This window comes from Triticum dicoccoides, chromosome 6B (genome assembly GCF_002162155.2).
Source record: "Triticum dicoccoides isolate Atlit2015 ecotype Zavitan chromosome 6B, WEW_v2.0, whole genome shotgun sequence".
Classification (NCBI taxonomy): Eukaryota; Viridiplantae; Streptophyta; class Magnoliopsida; order Poales; family Poaceae; genus Triticum; species Triticum dicoccoides.
The window spans coordinates 573,265,581-573,284,952 of NC_041391.1; the positions used below are offsets into that span (position 1 = coordinate 573,265,581).

At 46.2% G+C, this 19,372-nt stretch overlaps 1 protein-coding gene across 1 annotated transcript; it reads right to left on the reverse strand.

Annotated features, from left to right (window-relative positions):
• Window positions 1-951: 951 nt before the first annotated feature.
• On the reverse strand, window positions 952-2,651 carry LOC119320267 (3-ketoacyl-CoA synthase 5-like). The gene has a single exon (XM_037594392.1). The coding sequence runs from the start codon at window positions 2,566-2,568 to the stop codon at window positions 1,114-1,116; it is 1,455 nt and encodes a 484-aa protein (XP_037450289.1). The 5' UTR covers window positions 2,569-2,651; the 3' UTR covers window positions 952-1,113.
• Between the last annotated feature and the right edge of the window lie 16,721 nt (window positions 2,652-19,372).

Genomic DNA, 19,372 nt, shown 5'->3' on the forward strand with positions numbered 1-19,372 from the left:
GGCGGCGCACCAGATGACCGAGCTGGACTGGAGACTGGACACGCGGCCGGGACGGCGACATGCCACCCTTTGTCGACGCCGATGGCATGCGCGGCGCGCGCTCCCGATGGCACGAGGCCGTTGGGCTTGCCGATACGCACAGCGCCCCTGGCCGGCATTGATTGGGCTCGCACGGCCCGCACGCGACACGTACGCCCCGTCCTGCCGTTGCCGCATCTCGCGCATGCATGCATGCATGATGCATGCAGAGGACTAGATGATGAGCGAGCGGGCGGCCGTGGCAGGCCATAACTCCAGGCCAGCGGCGGGCAGGACTGCGCGTGCAGGGATTGAATTAAACCGGGGTGGCATGTCAGGGCGGAAAGCGCCGAAGCGGCGGGTTCAGACAGCGAGCAGTCTGATCCGTCCGGTGAGTGACTGTCCGTCCGTCACCGCGGCGCGCAGAGATGAATTGATGGAGCAGGGCTGGGTAGGTAGGTATGGCACTGACTAATGACTGATGCACCGGGCGAGCGAGCCAGCTCTCTCTCTTTTCCCTCGTCTCATTAACTCGTAGGAGGACGGAGCAGGCATGGCAAGAACATTATCGAGTCATCCCAGAAACAGAAACAGAAACGGAGGTGTACACGATACTGGTAGTCTGGTACTGATCATCACACCAATTGAGCGTGCGGTACGTAACCACTAACGAGTGTAAACAGACAGGGCAAATGACCGAAGCAACCAAGCCACCTCGTACGCGCCGCAGCGCACAAGCACGAGCATGGTCGATAGAGCACAGCACGGCGGCGAACCGGCGATGGGATCAGTGCTGCAATGCAAACCCTAGCAGCCTCTGGCTGCCAGCGCATGCACAAACCCTAGCTACCATCGCCCGTCGGGATCTCACGTCCTCTTCTCAGCGAAAACGTTTGGTGCGTAGGATGACGTAGGGGCGGGGCGGGGGAGACGAGAAGTAAAAGGGAGAAGCATACATCAATGCAAGGCAACGTGCGGAGAGAGATGAGATGAGCTCAGTGGATGCATGCAGCGATGAATAGTTTTACGTACAGAGCACGAATCGATCGTTGGTACTAGTATTAGCTAGTGCTGAGTTGGGTTGGGTTGGCTAGGCTAATGCTTGACCACGTCGGGGATGTCGACGGGGTACCGGTGGACGCAGGCGGCCCAGGGCCCGTCGGCGCCGCCGGGCGCCGCGGGCGGGCGGATGCACTCCCAGGCGGCGCTGTTGCACTTGAACCCGGAGCCGAAGCCGATCATCCACACGCGGTCGCCCTTGCGCATGCGCCCCTTGGCCTCCACGTAGGCGAGCTCGTACCACAGCGAGCTGCTCGACGTGTTGCCGAACCGGTGCAGCGTCATCCGCGACGCCTCCACCTGCTCGTCCGACAGCGTCAGGCTGCGCTGCAGCTCGTCGATCACCGCGCGCCCGCCCGCGTGGATGCAGAAGTGCTCGAATGCCGTGCGGAAGTCGGGGATGTACGGTTTGATCCCGCGGTTCACCACCTTGCGCGCGATGAAGGACAACGCGAACAGCAGCTGCTCCGACGCCGGGAGCACCAGGGGCCCCATGGCCGTGATGTTCGCCTTCAGCGCGTCGCCGGCGACGCTCATCAGGTCCTTGGACAGGTTGATGCCCACGTTGCCGCGGTCGTCCTCCTCCTGGTACACGCAGCGGTACGCGCCGTCCTGGGCGCCGGTCAGCGTCCGCACCACGCGCGCCAGCCGGAACCGCGCGTTGGCGCCGTTGGTGGAGAGGAGCACGGCGGCGCCGCCCATGCGGAAGAGGCAGTTGGGCAGGAGCATGGCGCGCTCCTTGCCCATGTAGTAGTTTGGCGTGATGATCTCCGTGGACACCACCAGCGCGTTCGAGCCCCTGGGCGCGACCTGGAGCAGGTTCCGGGCGAGCCCCACGGAGACGAGCCCGGCGCTGCAGCCCATCCCGGCGAGGTGCACGTTGCGCACGTCCTTGCGGAGGTTGTAGCGGTTGACGATCATGTCGGCGAAGGATGGCGTCGGGGCGAAGAGGCTGCAGTTGACGACGAGGATGTCGATGTCCTCCGGGGCGACCTTGGTCTTGGTGAGCAGGTCGTCGATGGCGGAGAAGACGATGAGCTCGACCTCGGCGCGGGAGGACTCGAGGTCGCGGGACGGCGGGATGTAGTGCTGCGCATAGGGGAGGCAGGTCTCTTCCCCAAGCCCCGAGCGCTCGAGCAGGCGCGACATGAACCGGACGCTGCGCTCGTCGAAGCCCGGCCAGACGCGGGCGTGCTCCTGGAACGCGGCGAACGGGACGCGGCAGCTGGGGCTGGTGCGGAAGCACGCGTAGTCCACCATGTACACCGCGCGCGGGCGGAGCTTGAGGTAGACGGCGGCCGCCGCGGCCGGGACGAACGCGGCCAGGAACATGTGCACGGGCCGGAGCGCGCGCAGCCGGGCGAGCAGCTCCTCGGGCCCTAGCTCCGCCGCCTTGAGCAGGGCCGAGGCGGCGAAGGGCACCGCCGCGATGGCCACGATGTTGCTCACCGCCAGCTGGTACAGCCGCTTGAGCTGCGCCGACGAGCTCATGCTAACGGTGCGCTCTGTATCGCTTGCGTGCGCTTGAGTCTGTGTTGGGAGCAGCTGTGGCTTTGTGGCCTCGTGGTTGTGTCGCCTGGCTCGCGGTGGGAGGCGAGGAGAAAGCCGGGAGGGAGAATTTAAAGAAGCGAAACTCCGGGTGCCGGACCCCGCAGGTGGAGCCCGAGCCTGTCGCTCCGAGAAGAGATCACGCTACAGAAGCAGGCAGAGGACTCACGATCCTGACTTGATGAGTCGGCTGTGTGAGTAGGTGGCTACTCCCCTCAGATTAATCAAGTCTCGGTCGACTGTGTAAAAGCCGTTGGATCTTTGCGCGTAGATTTGTGCTGGACTGAGCATCATCCGACGGCCCAAGTACCATGTCGTCCCACCGGCTGCAGGATGTTAGGGCATCTCCACCGCGGACCCATAAACCACCCGCGTCAGTCTGGATTGAACTGTCTGGACCGCCGAAGACATCTAATGCGAGACTGTATCGGTCCGCTGAGACGGTCCGGATAAGTTTTCTCCCGTAAATCGGAGACAAACATGGGAGATTTGGGTAGTCCGGACACCAGACACGTAGGACTACGACACTCCCAGCCCACCAAAAACCCTCCTTGAACCCGCGCCTTCGTCCTCCTCATTTTCTCTTCTTCCTTCTTTCTTTCTTGCCTTCGTCGCTGCTCCACCATCCCGGCCCCACGCCACACCCTGTCGGAACTCTATGTCTCCCGCACCTCCAGCGCTCCAGCAGGGCTCCATCCCGCTTCTCCTCTGTCGTAGTTCAACCCCTGTCCTCCGAATACTCACCATGGGCGGCAACTGTTCGATGTATTGCTGGAGCTAAAAAAAGTTTTTCCTTCTTCTTTCTAGCAATGGATTCTCATTTGGAGTACATATACGAGTAGTATGTCAATGAGACGGCGATGATGCAGGCGGTCCTTGAAGACGCGGAGTGTGCAAATGAGCATGTTCTCAATTTCAAGGGCTCAATCAAGGGTCATTGACAGCTCAACCGCAACATGATGCGCGACCATGTGACACTGATGGCTGACTACTTTGCCCGATGCACTCTTCGCTGACCATTTTTGTCGACGCTTTCAGATGTGCAAGACTTTCTTCGGTCATTTATACCATAGCATCCGGTCCTATGATGACTACTTCATCCTAAAGAAAGACGCCGTGGAAACCATTGAGTTCTCTAGTTACCAAAAGTGCACGTCCACACTCTGCATGCTTGCATATGGCACGCCCACTAATTCGTGGGACGAGTACCTACAGATATCTAAGAGCACATGCAGAGATGCCATGGTCAGGTTTGCAACTGCAGTAGTCGAGGTGTTCAAACCTCAGTGCATGAGAGAACCAACTGTGGCAGACACGGAGAGGCTCTTGGCAATCTCAGAAGCAAGATGGTGGATCTCTTGACTGCATGCATTGGAAATGGAAGAACTTCCCGAAGGCTTTGCAAGGGCAATATCAGGGTCATGTTAAGAAGCTCACCACAATTCCTGAAGCAGTTGCATCACAAGATCTTTGGATTTGGCACGCTGTCTTTGGAATGCCCGGGTGTCACAATGACATCAATGTGCTACAACGATCACCGTTGTTTGCGAGGTTGATTGAAGGAAAAGGACCTCCTTGCCATTATACTGTCAATGGACATGAGTACAAAATGAGCTACTATCTGTTTGACGGTATCTATCCTCCACGGGCTACCTTTGTCACCACCATCTCTAATCCACTTGGCCAGAAAAAGGCTCACTTTGCCCAAAGAAAGAAGCGGCTAGAAAGAATGTCGATAGGGCATTTGGAGTTTTATAGACCCATTTTGCAGTTGTTCGTGGACATGCTAAACAATGGGATTCAGAGACCTTGTGGGAGGTGATGACATGTTGTGTGATCATGCACAATATGATCGTTGAGAATGAGTATGATGATGCTGCTGCAACTCCAGAATCTGAGAACATCGGTGATCCTATCCAACTTCCAAACCAGAATTCGACCATATTTGAAGAGTTTATTCAAATGCATCAACAAATTCGACATCGACCAACTCACGAGCAACCGAAGAAAGATCTGATTGAGCATTAGCTGGCGGTCAAGGGGAAAACAATGTTGCGATGAAATATTTGAACTTTTTAAAATTTAAACTCCTATTGCATGCGGCTACTTGAACGTATGTACACTTTGTGTATGTGTGTGTGTGTGTGTGTGTTTGATCATTTGGACTTAGAAAAATATGGAAGGCCTGATGTATGCAGCATGGTTGGATGGCGGCCTCCCGTGTCCGTGTCCGCGGACTGGTCCCCTTTGTCTATAGATGTATGGGCGAGGAAATTTGTCGGTTGCCGTTGAAGATGCCCTTATCCCCTTGGTCATGGCTCAAGCCAGCAATCCTGCCCATGGGCTCTCGACCCAATGGGTAGGGTATGTGTCACCAACTTCGCCCATGGGTCTTACCACTAGGTAATTTGACTAGTCATGGGTAGGGTATGGATATAAATTTGTTGGGTAACGTAGTAATTTCAAAAAAAATTCCTACGCATACGCAAGATCATGGTGATGGCATAGCAACGAGAGGGGAGAGTGTTGTCCACGTACCCTCGTAGACCGTAAGCGAAAGCGTTATGACAACGCGGTTGATGTAGTCGTACGTCTTCACGATCCGACCGATCCAAGTACCGAACGTACGGCACCTCCGAGTTCAGCACACGTTCAGCTCGATGACGATCCCTGGGCTCCGATCCAGCAAAGCTTTGGGGATGAGTTCCGTCAGCACGACGGCGTGGTGACGATGATGATGCTCTACCGGCGCAGGGCTTCGCCTAAACTCCGCGACAATATGACCGAGGTGGAATCTGGTGGAGGGGGGCACCGCACACAGCTAAGGAACGATCCGTAGATCAACTTGTGTGTTCTGGGGTGCCCCCTGCCCCCGTATATAAAGGAGCAAGGGGGGAGGTGGCCGGCCCTAGGAGGGGGCGCACCAAGTGTGGAGTCCTACTAGGACTCCCTAGTCCTAGTAGGATTCCACCTCCCTTGTTGGAGTAGGAGAAGGGGAAAGAGGGGGAGAGGAGGAAGGAAAGAGGGGCCGCACCCCTTGTCCAATTCGGACCAGAGGGGGGCTGCGCGCCTCCTTCCTTTCGGCCTCTCTCCACTATTCCCGTATGGCCCAATAAGGCCCATATACTCCCCGGCGAATTCCCGTAACTCTCCGGTACTCCGAAAAATACCCGAATCACTCGGAACATTTCCGAACTCCGAATATAGTCGTCCAATATATAGATCTTTACGTCTCGACCATTTTGAGACTCCTCATCATGTCCCCGATCTCATCCGGGACTCCGAACTCCTTCGGTACATCAAAACTCATAAACTCATAATATAACTGTCATCGAAACCTTTAGCGTGCGGACCCTACGGGTTCGAGAACTATGTAGACATGACCTAGAACTATTCTTGGTCAATAACCAATAGCGGAACCTGGATGCCCATATTGGCTCCTACATATTCTACGAAGATCTTTATCGGTCAAACCGCATAACAACATACTTTGTTCCCTTTGTCATCGGTATGTTACTTGCCCGAGATTCGATCGTCGGTATCCAATACCTAGTTCAATCTCGTTACCGGCAAGTCTCTTTACTCGTTACGTAATACATCATCTCACAACTAACTCATTAGTTGCAATGCTTGCAAGGCTTATAGTGATGTGCATTACCGAGAGGGCCCAGAGATACCTCTCCGACGATCGGAGTGACAAAACCTAATCTCGAAATACGCCAACCCAACATGTACCTTTGGAGACACCTGTAGTACTCCTTTATAATCACCCAGTTACGTTGTGACGTTTGGTAGCACCCAAAGTGTTCCTCCGGTAAACGGGAGTTGCATAATCTCATAGTTACAGGAACATGTATAAGTCATGAAGAAAGCAATAGCAACATACTTAACGATCAAGTGCTAAGCTAACAGAGTGGGTCAAATCAATCACATCATTCTCCTAATGATGTGGTCCCGTTAATCAAATGACAACTCATGTCTATGGCTAGGAAACTTAACCATCTTTGATTCAACGAGCTAGTCAAGTAGAGGCATACTAGTGACACTATGTTTGTCTATGTATTCACACACATGTATTATGTTTCCGGTTAATACAATTCTAGCATGAATAATAAACATTTATCATGATATAAGGAAATAAATAATAACTTTATTATTGCCTCTAGGGCATATTTCCTTCAGTCTCCCACTTGCACTAGAGTCAATAATCTAGTTCACATCGCCATGTGATTTAACACCAATATTCACATCTGTATGTGATTAATACCCAATAGTTCACATCGTCATGTGACCAAGACCCGAAGGGTTTACTAGAGTCAATAGTCTAGCTCACATCGCTATGTGATTAACACCCAAAGAGTACAAAGGTATGATCATGTTTTGTTCGTGAGAGAAATTTAGTCAACGGGTCTGTCACATACAAAGCCGTATGTATTTTGCAAATATTCTATGTCTTCAATGCTCGGCATGGAGCTATTCTAGCTAATTGCTCCCACTTTCAATATGTATCCAGATTGAGACTTAGAGTCATCTGGATCAGTATAAAAGTTTGCACCAATGTAACTTTTACAACGAACTCTTTTATCACCTCCATAATCAAGAAACATCTCCTTAGTCCTCACTAAGGATATTCTTGACCCATGTCTAGTGATCTACTTATTAGATCAAAATTGTATTCCTTTACCAAACACAGAGCAATGTATACAATAGGTCTGGTTCACAGCATAGCATACTTTATAGAACCGATGACTGAGGCATAGGGAATGACTTTTCATTCTCTTTCTATTTTCTGCAATGGTCGGGTCTTGAGTCTTACTCAACTTCACACCTTGTAACACAGGCAAGAACTCCTTCTTTGACTATTCCATTTTGAACTATTTTCAAAAATTTATCAAGGTATGTACTTATTGAAAAATCTTATCAAGCGTCTTGATCTATCTATATAGATCTTGATGCTCATTGTGTAAGCAGCTTCACCGAGGTCTTGCTTTGAAAAACTCTTATTCAAGTATCCTTTCATGCTATCCAGAATTTCGATATCATTTCCAATATACAATATGTCATGCACATATAATATTAGAAATGCTACAGAGCTCCCACTCACTTTCTTGTAAATACAGGCTTCTTCAAAAGTCTGTATAAAACCATATGCTTTGATCAACTCATCAAAGCATATATTCCAATTCCGAGATGCTTGCACCAGTCCATAGATGGATCGCTGGAGCTTGCACACTTTGTTAGCATCTTTAGGATTGACAAAAACTTTCTGGTTGCATCATATACAACTCTTCTTTAATAAATCTATTAAGGAATGCAGTTTTGACATCCATTTGCCAGATTTCATTAAATGTGGCAATTGCTAACATGATTCAGACGGACTTAAGCTTCGATACGAGTGAGAAAATCTCATCGTATTCAACACCTTGAACTTGTTGAAAACCTTTCGCAACAAGTCGAGTTTAGTAGATAGTAACACTCTTATCAGTGTCCGTCTTCCTCTTGAAGATCCATTTATTTAACATGGCTTGCTAATCATCGAGCAAGTCAATCAAAGTCCATACTTTGTTCTCATACATGGATCATATCTCAGATTTTATGGCCTCAAGCCATTTCGTGGAATCTGGGCTCATCATCGCTTCCTCATAGTTCGTAGGTTCATCATAGTCTAGTAACATGACTTCCAGAACATGATTACCGTACCACTCTGGTGCGGATCTTACTCTGGAAGACCTACGAGGTTTGGTAGCAACTTGATCTGAAGTTTCATGATCATCATCATTAACTTCCTCACTAATTGGTGTAGGAATCACTGGAACTGATTTCTGTGATGCACTACTTTCCAATTCAGGAGAAGGTACAAATTACCTTATCAAGCTCTACTTTCCTCCCACTCACTTCTTTCGAGAGAAACTCCTTCTCTAGAAAGGATCCATTAGCAATGAATGTTTTGCCTTTGGATTTGTGATAGAAGGAGTACCCAACAGTTTCCTTTGGGTATTCTATGAAGACGCACTTCTCCGATTTGGGTTCGAGCTTATCAGGTTGAAAACCTTTTTTTCATACAAGCATCGCAACTCCAAACTTTAAGAAACGACAGCTTAGGTTTACTGCTAAACCATAGTTCATACGGTGTTGTCTCAACGGATTTAGATGGTGCCCTATTAAACGTGAATGCAGCTGTCTCTAATGCATAACCCCAAAACGATAGTGGTAAATCAGTAAGAGACATCATAGATCGCACCATATCCAATAAAGTGCGGTTACGACGTTCGGACACACCGTAACGTAGTAGTGTTCCAGGTGGCGTGAGCTGTGAAACTATTCCACATTGTTTTAATTGAAGACCAAACTCGTAACTCAAATATTTGTCTCCGCGATCAAATCGCAGAAACTTTATTTTCTTGTTACGATGATTTTTCCACTTCACTCTAAAATTCTTTGAACCTTTCAACTATTTCAGACTTATGTTTCATCAAGTAGATATACCCATATCTGCTCAAATCATCTTGTGAAGGTCAGAAAATAATGATACTTGCCACGAGCATCAACACTCATTGGATTGCATACATCGGTATGTATTATTTCCAATAAGTCAGTAGCTTGTTCCATTGTTCCGGAGAACGGAGTTTTAGTCATCTTGCCCAAAAGGCACGGTTCGCAAGCATCAAATGATTCATAACCAAGTGATTCCGAAAATCCATCTTTATGGAGTTTCTTCATGCGCTTTACACCGATATGACCCAAACGGCAGAGCCACAAATAAGTTGCACTATCATTATTAACTTTGCGTCTTTTGGCATAAATATTATGAATATGTGTATCATTACGGTCGAGATCCAACAAACTATTTTCATTGGGTGTATAACCATCGAAGGTCTTATTCATGTAAACAGAATAACAATTATTCTTTAACTTCAAATGAATAACCGTATCGCAATAAACATGATCAAATCATATTCATGTTCAACGCAAACGCCAAATAACATTTATTTAGGTTTAACACTAATCCCAAAAGTATAGGGAGTGTGTGATGATGATCATATCAATCTTGGAACCACTTCCAACACACATCATCACTTCACCCTCAACTAGTTTCTGTTTATTCTGTAACTCCTGTTTCGAGTTACTAATCTTTAGCAACCGAACAAGTATTAAATACTCAGGGGTTACTATAAGCACTAGTAAGGTACACATCAATAACCTGTATATCAAATATACCCTTGTTCAGTTTTCCATCCTTCTTATCCACCAAATATTCAGGGTATTACCGTTTCCACTGACCATTTCCTTTGCAGTGTAAGCACTCAGTTTTAGGCTTTGGTTCAGCTTTGGGCTTCTTCGTGGGAGTGACAACTTGCTTGTCATTTTACTTGAAGTTTCCATTTCTTTTCCTTTGCCTTTTTCTAGAAACTAGTGGTCTTGTCAATCATCAACACTTGATGCTCTTTTCTTGATTTCTACCTTCGTCGATTTCAGCATCACGAAGAGCTCGAGAATAGTTTTCGTCATCCCTTGCATTATAGTTCATCACAAAGTTGTACTAACTTGGTGGTGGTGACTAGAGAATTCTGTCAATCACTATCTTATCTGGAAGATTAACTCCCACTTGATTCAAGCGATTGTAGTACCGAGACAATCTGAGCACATGCTCACTAGTTGAGCGATTCTCCTCCATCTTTTAGCTATAGAACTTGTTGGAGACTTCATATATCTCAACTCGGGTATTTGTTTGAAATATTAACTTCAATTCCTGGAACATCTCATATGGTCCATGACATTCAAAACATCTTTGAAGTCCCGATTCTAAGCCGTTAAGCATGGTGCACTAAACTATCAAGTAGTCATCATTTGAGCTAGTCAAACGTTCATAACGTCTGCATCTGCTCCTGCAATAGGTTTGTCACCTAGCGGTGCATTAAGGACATAATTATTCTGTGCAGCAATGAGGATAAACCTCAGATCATGGATCCAATCCGCATCATTGCTACTAACATCTTTCAACACCATTTCCTCTAGGAACATATCGAAATAAACATATGAAAGCAACAACGCAAGCTATTGATCTACAACATAATTTGCAAAATACTACCAGGACTAAGTTCATGATAAATTTAAGTTCAATTAATCATATTACTTAAGAACTCCCACTTAGAAAGACATCCCTCTAATCCTCTAAGTGATCACGTGATCCAAATCAACTAAACCATAACCGATCATCACGTGAAATGGAGTAGCTTTCAATGGTGAACATCATTATGTTGATCATATCTACTATATGATTCACGCTCGACCTTTCGGTCTCCGTGTTCCGAGGCCATATCTGCATATGCTAGGCTCGTCAAGTTTAACCTGAGTATTCTGCGTGTGCAAAACTGGCTTGCACCCGTTGTAGATGGACATAGATCTTATCACACCCGATCATCACGTGGTGTCTGGGCACGACGAACTTTGGCAACGGTGCATACTCAGGGAGAACACTTCTTGATATTTTTAGTGAGAGATCATCTTAAAATGCTACCGTCAATCAAAGCAAGATAAGATGCATAAAGGATAAACATCACATGCAATCAATATAAGTGATATGATATGGCCATCATCATCTTGTGCTTGTGATCTCCATCTTTGAAGCACCGTCGTGATCACCATCGTCACCGGCGCGACACCTTGATCTCCATCGTAGCATCGTTGTCGTTACGCCATCTATTGCTTCTACGACTATCGCTACCGCTTAGTGATAAAGTAAAGCAATTACAGGGCGTTTGCATTTCATACAATAAAGCGACAACCATATGGCTCCTGCCAGTTGCCGATAACTTCGGTTACAAAACATGATCATCTCATACAATAAAATATAGCATCACATCTTGACCATATCACATCACAACATGCCCTGCAAAAACAAGTTAGACGTCCTCTACTTTGTTGTTGCAAATTTTACGTGGCTGCTACGGGTTTAGCAAGAACCGTTCTTACCTACGCATCAAAACCACAACGATAGTTTGTCAAGTTCGTGATGTTTTAACCTTCGCAAGGACCGGGCGTTGCCACACTCGGTTCAACTAAAGTGATAGAGACAGACACTCGCCGGTCACCTTTAAGCAACGAGTGCTCGTAGCGGTGAAACTAGTCTCGCATAAGCGTATGCGTAATGTCGGTCCGGGCCGCTTCATCTCACAATACCGCCAAACCAAAGTATGACATGCTGGTAAGCAGTATGACTTGTATCGCCCACAACTCACTTGTGTTCTACTCATGCATATAACATCAACGCATAAAACCTAGGCTCGGATGCCACTGTTGGGTAACGTAGTAATTTCAAAAAAAATTCCTACGCACACGCAAGATCATGGTGATGGCATAGCAACGAGAGGGGAGAGTGTTGTCCACATACCCTCGTAGACCGTAAGCGGAAGCGTTATGACAACGCGGTTGATGTAGTCGTACGTCTTCACGATCCGACTGATCCAAGTACCGAACGTATGGCACCTCCGAGTTCAGCACACATTCAGGTCGATGACGATCCCAGGGCTCCGATCCAGCAAAGCTTCCGGGATGAGTTCCGTCAGCACGACGGTGTGGTGACGATGATGATGCTCTACCGGCGCAGGGCTTCGCCTAAACTCCGCGACGATATGACCGAGGTGGAATATGGTGGAGGGGGGCACCGCACACGGCTAAGGAACGATCCGTAGATCAACTTGTGTGTTCTGGGGTGCCCCCTGCCCCCGTATATAAAGGAGCAAGGGGGAGGTGGCCGGCCCTAGGAGGGGGCGAGCCAAGTGTGGAGTCCTACTAGGACTCCCAAGTCCTAGTAGGATTCCACCTCCCTTGTTGGAGTAGGAGAAGGGGAAAGAGGGGGAGAGGAGGAAGGAAAGAGGGGCCGCACCCCTTGTCCAATTCGGACCAGAGGGGGGCTGCGCGCCTCCTTCCTTTCGGCCTCTCTCCTCTATTCCCGTATGGCCCAATAAGGCCCATATACTCCCCGGCGAATTCCCGTAACTCTCCGGTACTCCGAAAAATACCCGAATCACTCGGAACATTTCCGAACTCCGAATATAGTCGTCCAATATATCGATCTTTACGTCTCGACCATTTTGAGACTCCTCATCATGTCCCCGATCTCATGCGGGACTCCGAACTCCTTCGGTACATCAAAACTCATAAACTCATAATATAACTGTCATCGAAACCTTTAGCGTGCGGACCCTACGGGTTCGAGAACTATGTAGACATGACCTAGAACTATTCTTGGTCAATAACCAATAGCGGAACCTGGATGCCCATATTGGCTCCTACATATTCTACGAAGATCTTTATCGGTCAAACCGCATAACAACATACTTTGTTCCCTTTGTCATCGGTATGTTACTTGCCCGAGATTCGATCGTCGGTATCCAATACCTAGTTCAATCTCGTTACCGGCAAGTCTCTTTACTCGTTACGTAATACATCATCTCACAACTAACTCATTAGTTGCAATGCTTGCAAGGCTTATAGTGATGTGCATTACCGAGAGGGCCCAGAGATACCTCTCCGACGATCGGAGTGACAAAACCTAATCTCGAAATACGCCAACCCAACATGTACCTTTGGAGACACCTGTAGTACTCCTTTATAATCACCCAGTTACGTTGTGACGTTTGGTAGCACCCAAAGTGTTCCTCCGGTAAACGGGAGTTGCATAATCTCATAGTTACAGGAACATGTATAAGTCATGAAGAAAGCAATAGCAACATACTTAACGATCAAGTGCTAAGCTAACGGAATGGGTCAAATCAATCACATCATTCTCCTAATGATGTGATCCCGTTAATCAAATGACAACTCATGTCTATGGCTAGGAAACTTAACCATCTTTGATTCAACGAGCTAGTCAAGTAGAGGCATACTAGTGACACTATGTTTGTCTATGTATTCACACACATGTATTATGTTTCCGGTTAATACAATTCTAGCATGAATAATAAACATTTATCATGATATAAGGAAATAAATAGTAACTTTATTATTGCCTCTAGGGCATATTTCCTTCAAAATTTATGTTCATGGATCACCGGTGGGTTGCCCATTAATATTGATAATAAAATAAATATATTTTCTACACTTATTCTTTATATGTAGAAATGCACTTCATACAAGTATAAGCTAACTCTCAAGTCTGAACGGCTAGTTGCAAACTGGACACTACTGGTATCAATGACTCTAGGCACTCATCACTTCCCTTATCTAGTAGGCCCGTAGAAAACCCAACTAGACCCTTTCGTTAGAGCATCTCCAAAAGATGCGCCAGATAAGCCGTGCGTTGGAAAAAATAGCTATATAGCGCCCGCGACCAAAACTAGCGCTCCAACAGTTGCGCTAAAATCCCGCGCGCAATAAACAAGATTCAACGCGCTAGGGAAAACAACATCGCACACTGCGTATTTGGTGCGCCTGCTCGCGTGCGCTGTAAAATCTGGCCTACTGTAGGTGGGGCCGCCATGTTTTTGTGCATCTGGCAAACCTCTTCGTCACTCTCGCGTGCAAAAAAACTATTTTAACGCTATATAAAAACTAGGGCGCCACGCAACTACGAGTCACTGGAGATGCTCTTAGGCCCGATATTAGTCCTCAAGTCCTAAGCCTAGCCGAATTGACATGGGAACAGTGCGATGTTCACTTGGATGGCCTCTATAGCTGGAATCTGGTTCCACATGTGGGCAATGCTACTGCCCTGATGCCTTGCGTGCATCGAGCTGCTAAATGTCTAGCATTTAGTACCACCTCATTATTGGAAAACGTTGCATGGAAAACAAAAAAATATATACGCACATGTAAGATCTATTCATAGAGATGCATAGCAACGAGGGGGAGAGTATGTCTACGTACCCTCATAGACTGTAAGCAGAAGGTTTAGTAACGCGGTTGATGTAGTCGAACTTCTTCGGGATCCAACCGATCGAGTACCGAACGTACGACACCTCCGCATTCAGCACACGTTCAACTAGGTGACGTCCTCGCCTTCTTGATCTAGCAAGACGACAAGGTAGTGGATGAGTTCCGGCAGCACGATGGCGTGGTGATGCTACATCCACAGGGCTTCGCCTAAGCACTACGAAAATATGACCAAGGGACGAAACTATGAAGGGGGGCGCCGCACACGGCTAAGAGATTGTCATTGTTATGTGCGGCGCCCCTCCCACATATATATAGGTGGGGGAAGAGGAGAGCAGCTAGGAGGCGCCCCAAGTAGGGCCGAATCCTACTTGGGCTCCTGCCCTGGCCGCGCCCCCTTCCTTATTTGCCCCGTGGAAAAGGGAAATGGGGGAGAGGAAGGCAAGGGGGGGCCGAATCCCCCCCCTTTCCTTTTCTCCCCAAGGCCGACTACCATAGGAGGGGCGCGCCAGCCCCTAGTGGGCTGGGGTGCTCCCCTCTAATGGGCCAATAGGCCCATCTTCCTCACGGGGCTTCCCGGAACCCCTTCCGGTGATCCGATGACCACCGGTACCTTCCAAAACTCTTTCGATGTCTGAATATGATCGTCCTATATATCAATATTTACCTCCGGACCATTTTGGACCTCCTACTCCTGTCCGTGATTTCATCTGGAACTCAGAACAACATTCAATCAACAAATCATATAACTCATATAACACTATATCGTCAATGAACGTTAAGCGTGCAGACTCTACGAGTTCGAGAACTATGTAGACATGACCGAGACACCTCTCTGGTCAATAACCAATAGCGGAATCTGGATGCCCATATTGGCACCTACATATTCTATGAAGATCTGTATCGGTCAAACCTTATGACAACATACGTAATTCCCTTTGTCCATCAGTATGTTACTTGCCCGAGATTCGACCGTTAGTATCTTCATACCTAGTTCAATCTCGTTACCGGCAAGTCTCTTTATTCGTTCCATAATACATCATGTCATAACTAACTCATTAGTCATTTGCTTGCAAGGCTTCTTATGATGTGTATTACTGAGAGGGCCCAGAGGCACCTTTCCGATACTCAGAGTGACAAATCCTAATCTTGATCCATGCCAACTCAATGAACACCTTCGGAGATACCTGTAGAGCATCTTTATAATCACCCAGTTACGTTGTGACATTTGATAGCGCACAAGGCATTCCTCCGGATTTTGGAGTTGCATGATCTCATGGTCGAAGTAACATGCATTTGACATTAAGAAAGTAGTAGCAATAAACTAAACGATCATATGCTAAGCTAACAGATGGGTCTTGTCCATCTCATCATTCTCCTAACGATGTGATCCCGTTATCAAATGACAACTCATGTCTATGGTTAGGAAACGTTAACCATCTTTTGATCAACAAGCTAGTCTAGTAGAGGCTCACTAGGGACATGGTATTTGTTTATGTATCCACACATGTATTTAAGTTTCCGGTCAATACAATTCTAGAATGAATAATAAACCTTTATCATGATTAAGGAAATATAATAATAACCATTTTATTATTGCCTCTAGGGCATATTTTCATCAGTCTCCCACTTGCAATAGAATCAATAATCTAGTTCGCGTCGCCATGTGATTAACACCGATAGTTCACATCGCCATGTGACCAACACCTAAAGAGTTTACTAGAGTCAATAATCTAGTTCGCATCGCCATGTGATTAGTACCCAAAGAGTACAAAGGTGTGATCATGTTTTTCTTGTGAGAGAAGTTTAGTCAATGGGTCTACCACATTCAGATCCGTATGTATTTTGCAAATTTCTATGTCTACAATGCTCTGCATGGAGTTACTCTAGCTAATTGCTCCCACTTTTAATACGTATCCAGATTGAGACTGGGAGTCATCCAGATCGATGTCAAAGCTTGCATTAACGTAACTCTTTACGACGAGCTCTTTATCTCCTCCATAACCAAGAAACATTTCCTAAGTCCTCTTTAGGTAGCTAAGGATAATTTTGATCGCCGTCCAGTGATCTACTCCTGGATCACTATTGTACCCCCTTGCCAAACTCATGGCAAGACACACAACAGGTCTGGTACACAGCATGGCATACTTTATAGAACCTATGGCTGAGGCATAGGGAATGACTTTCATTCTCTTTCCATATTCTGCCATGGTCGGGTTTTGAGTCTTACTCAACTTCACACCTTGTTACATAGGCAAGAACCCTTTCTTTGACTGACCCATTTTTGAACTTTCTCCAAAACTTTGTCAAGGTATGTGCTTTGTGAAATTCATATTAAGCGTCTTGATATATCCCTATAGATCTTGACGCCCAATATATAAGCAGCTTCACAAAGTTTTTCATTGAAAAAATCTTATTCAAGTATCCTTTTATGCTATCAAGAAATTCTATATCATTTCCAATCAGCAATATGTCATCCACATATAATATCAGAAATGCTATAGAGCTCCCAGTCACTTTGTTGTAAATATAGGCTTCACCGTAAATCTGTATAAAACCATATGCTTTGATCACCTCATCAAAGCATATATTCCAACTCCGAGATGCTTGCACCAGTCCATAGATGGATCGCTGGAGCTTGCAAAATTTGTTAGCATCTTTAGGATCGATAAAACCTTCTAGTTGTATCATATACAACTCTTATTTAAGAAATCCATTAAGGAATGAAGTTTTGACGTCCATTTGCTAGATTTCCAAATTATAAAATGCGGCAATTGCTAACATGATTCGAACAGACTTAAGCATCGCTACGGGTGAGAAATTCTCATTGCAGTCAACTCCTTGAACTTGTCGAAAAGCTCTTGCGACAAGTCGAGCTTTGTAGATAGTAACATTACCATCAGCGTCAGCCTTCTTCTTGAAGATCCATTTATTTTCAATGGCTTGTCGATCATCGGGCAAGTCTACCAAAGTCCCTAGTTTGTTCTCATACATGGATCCTATCTCAGATTTCATGGCCTCAAGCCATTTATCACAATTTGGGCTCATCATAGCTTCTTCATAGTTTTTAGGTTCGCTGTTGTCTAACAACACGACTTTCAGGACATGATTATCGTAGCACTCTGGTGCGGAACGTGTTCTGGTCGACCTACAAGGTTCAGTAGTAACTTGATCTGAATTTTCATGATCATCATCATTTGCTTCCTCTCTGGTTGGTGTAGGCACCACATGAACGACTTTCTTTGATTTACTACTTTCCAATTTGAGAGAAGGTACAATTACCTCATCAAGTTCTACTTTCCTCCCACTCACTTCCTTCGGGAGAAACTCCTTCTCTGGAAAGGACCCATTCTTGGTAACAAAGATCTTGCCTTTGGATCTATGGTAGAAGGTGCACCCAATAGTTTCCTTAGGGTATCCTATGAAGACGCACTTCTCCGACTTGGGTTTGAGCTTATCAGACTGAAGCCTTTTGACATAAGCATCGCATCCCCCAAACTTTAAGAAATGACAGCTTAGGTTTCTTGCCAAACCACAATTCATATGGTGTCATCTTATCGGATCTAGACAATGCCCTATTTAATGTGAATGCGGCTATCTCTAATGCATAACCCCAAAACGGTAGTGGTAAATCGGTAAGAGACATCATAGATCGCACCATATCTAATAAAGTACGGTTACGATGTTCGGACACACCATTACGCCATGGTGTTCCAGGTGGCGTGAGTTGTGAAACAATTCCACATTGTTTAAAATGAAGGCTAAACTCATAACTCAAATATTCTCCTCTGCCATTAGATCATAGAAACTTTATTTTCTTATTATGATGATTCTCCACTTCACTCTAAAATTCTTTGAACTTTTTAAATGTTTCAGACTTGTGTTTCATCAAGTAGATATACCCATCCTACTCAAATCATCTGTGAAGGTCAGAAAATAACGATACATGTCATGTGCCTCAACACTCATCGGACCACAAACATCGGTATGTATTATTTTCAATAAGTCATTAGATCCCTCTATTGTTCCGTAGAATGGAGTTCTAGTCATCTTGCCTATGAGGCATGGTTCACAAGTATCAAATGATTCATAATCAAGTGATTCCAAAAGTCCATCCGCATGGAGTTTCTTCATGTGCTTTACACCAATATGACCTAAATGGCAGCGCCACAGGTATGTTGTACTATCATTATCAACTTTGCATCTTTTGGAATCAATATTATGAATATATGTATCACTATGATCGATATTCAATAAACCACTCACATTTGGTGTATGACCATAGAAGGTTTTATTCATGTAAGCAGAACAACAATTATTCTCTGACTTAAATGAATAACCGTATTGCAATAAACATGATCTAATCATATTCATGCTCAATGCAAACACCAAATAACATATATTTAGGTTCAACACTAATCCCAAAGGTAGAGGGAGTGTGCGATGGTGATCGTATCAACCTTGGAATCACTACCAACGCACATCGTCACCTCACCCTTAACTAGTATCTGTTTATTCTGCAACTCCTGTTTCCAGTTAGTAATCTTAGCAACTGAACCAGTATCAAATACCCAGGGGCTACTATGAACACTAGTAAGGTACACATCAATAACATGTATATCAAATATACCTTTGTTCACTTTGCCATCCTTCTTATTCGCCAAGTATTTGGGCGCAATTCCACTTCGAGTGACCATTTCCTTTGCAGTAGAAGCACTCATTTTGAGGCTTGGGTCCAGCTTCGGGCTTCTCCATGGGAGTAGCAACTTGCTTGCCATTCTTCTTGAAATTCCCTTTCTTTCCCTTGCCCTTTTTCTTGAAACTAGTGGTCTTGTTAACCATAAACACTTCATGCTCCTTTTTTTGAGAACTG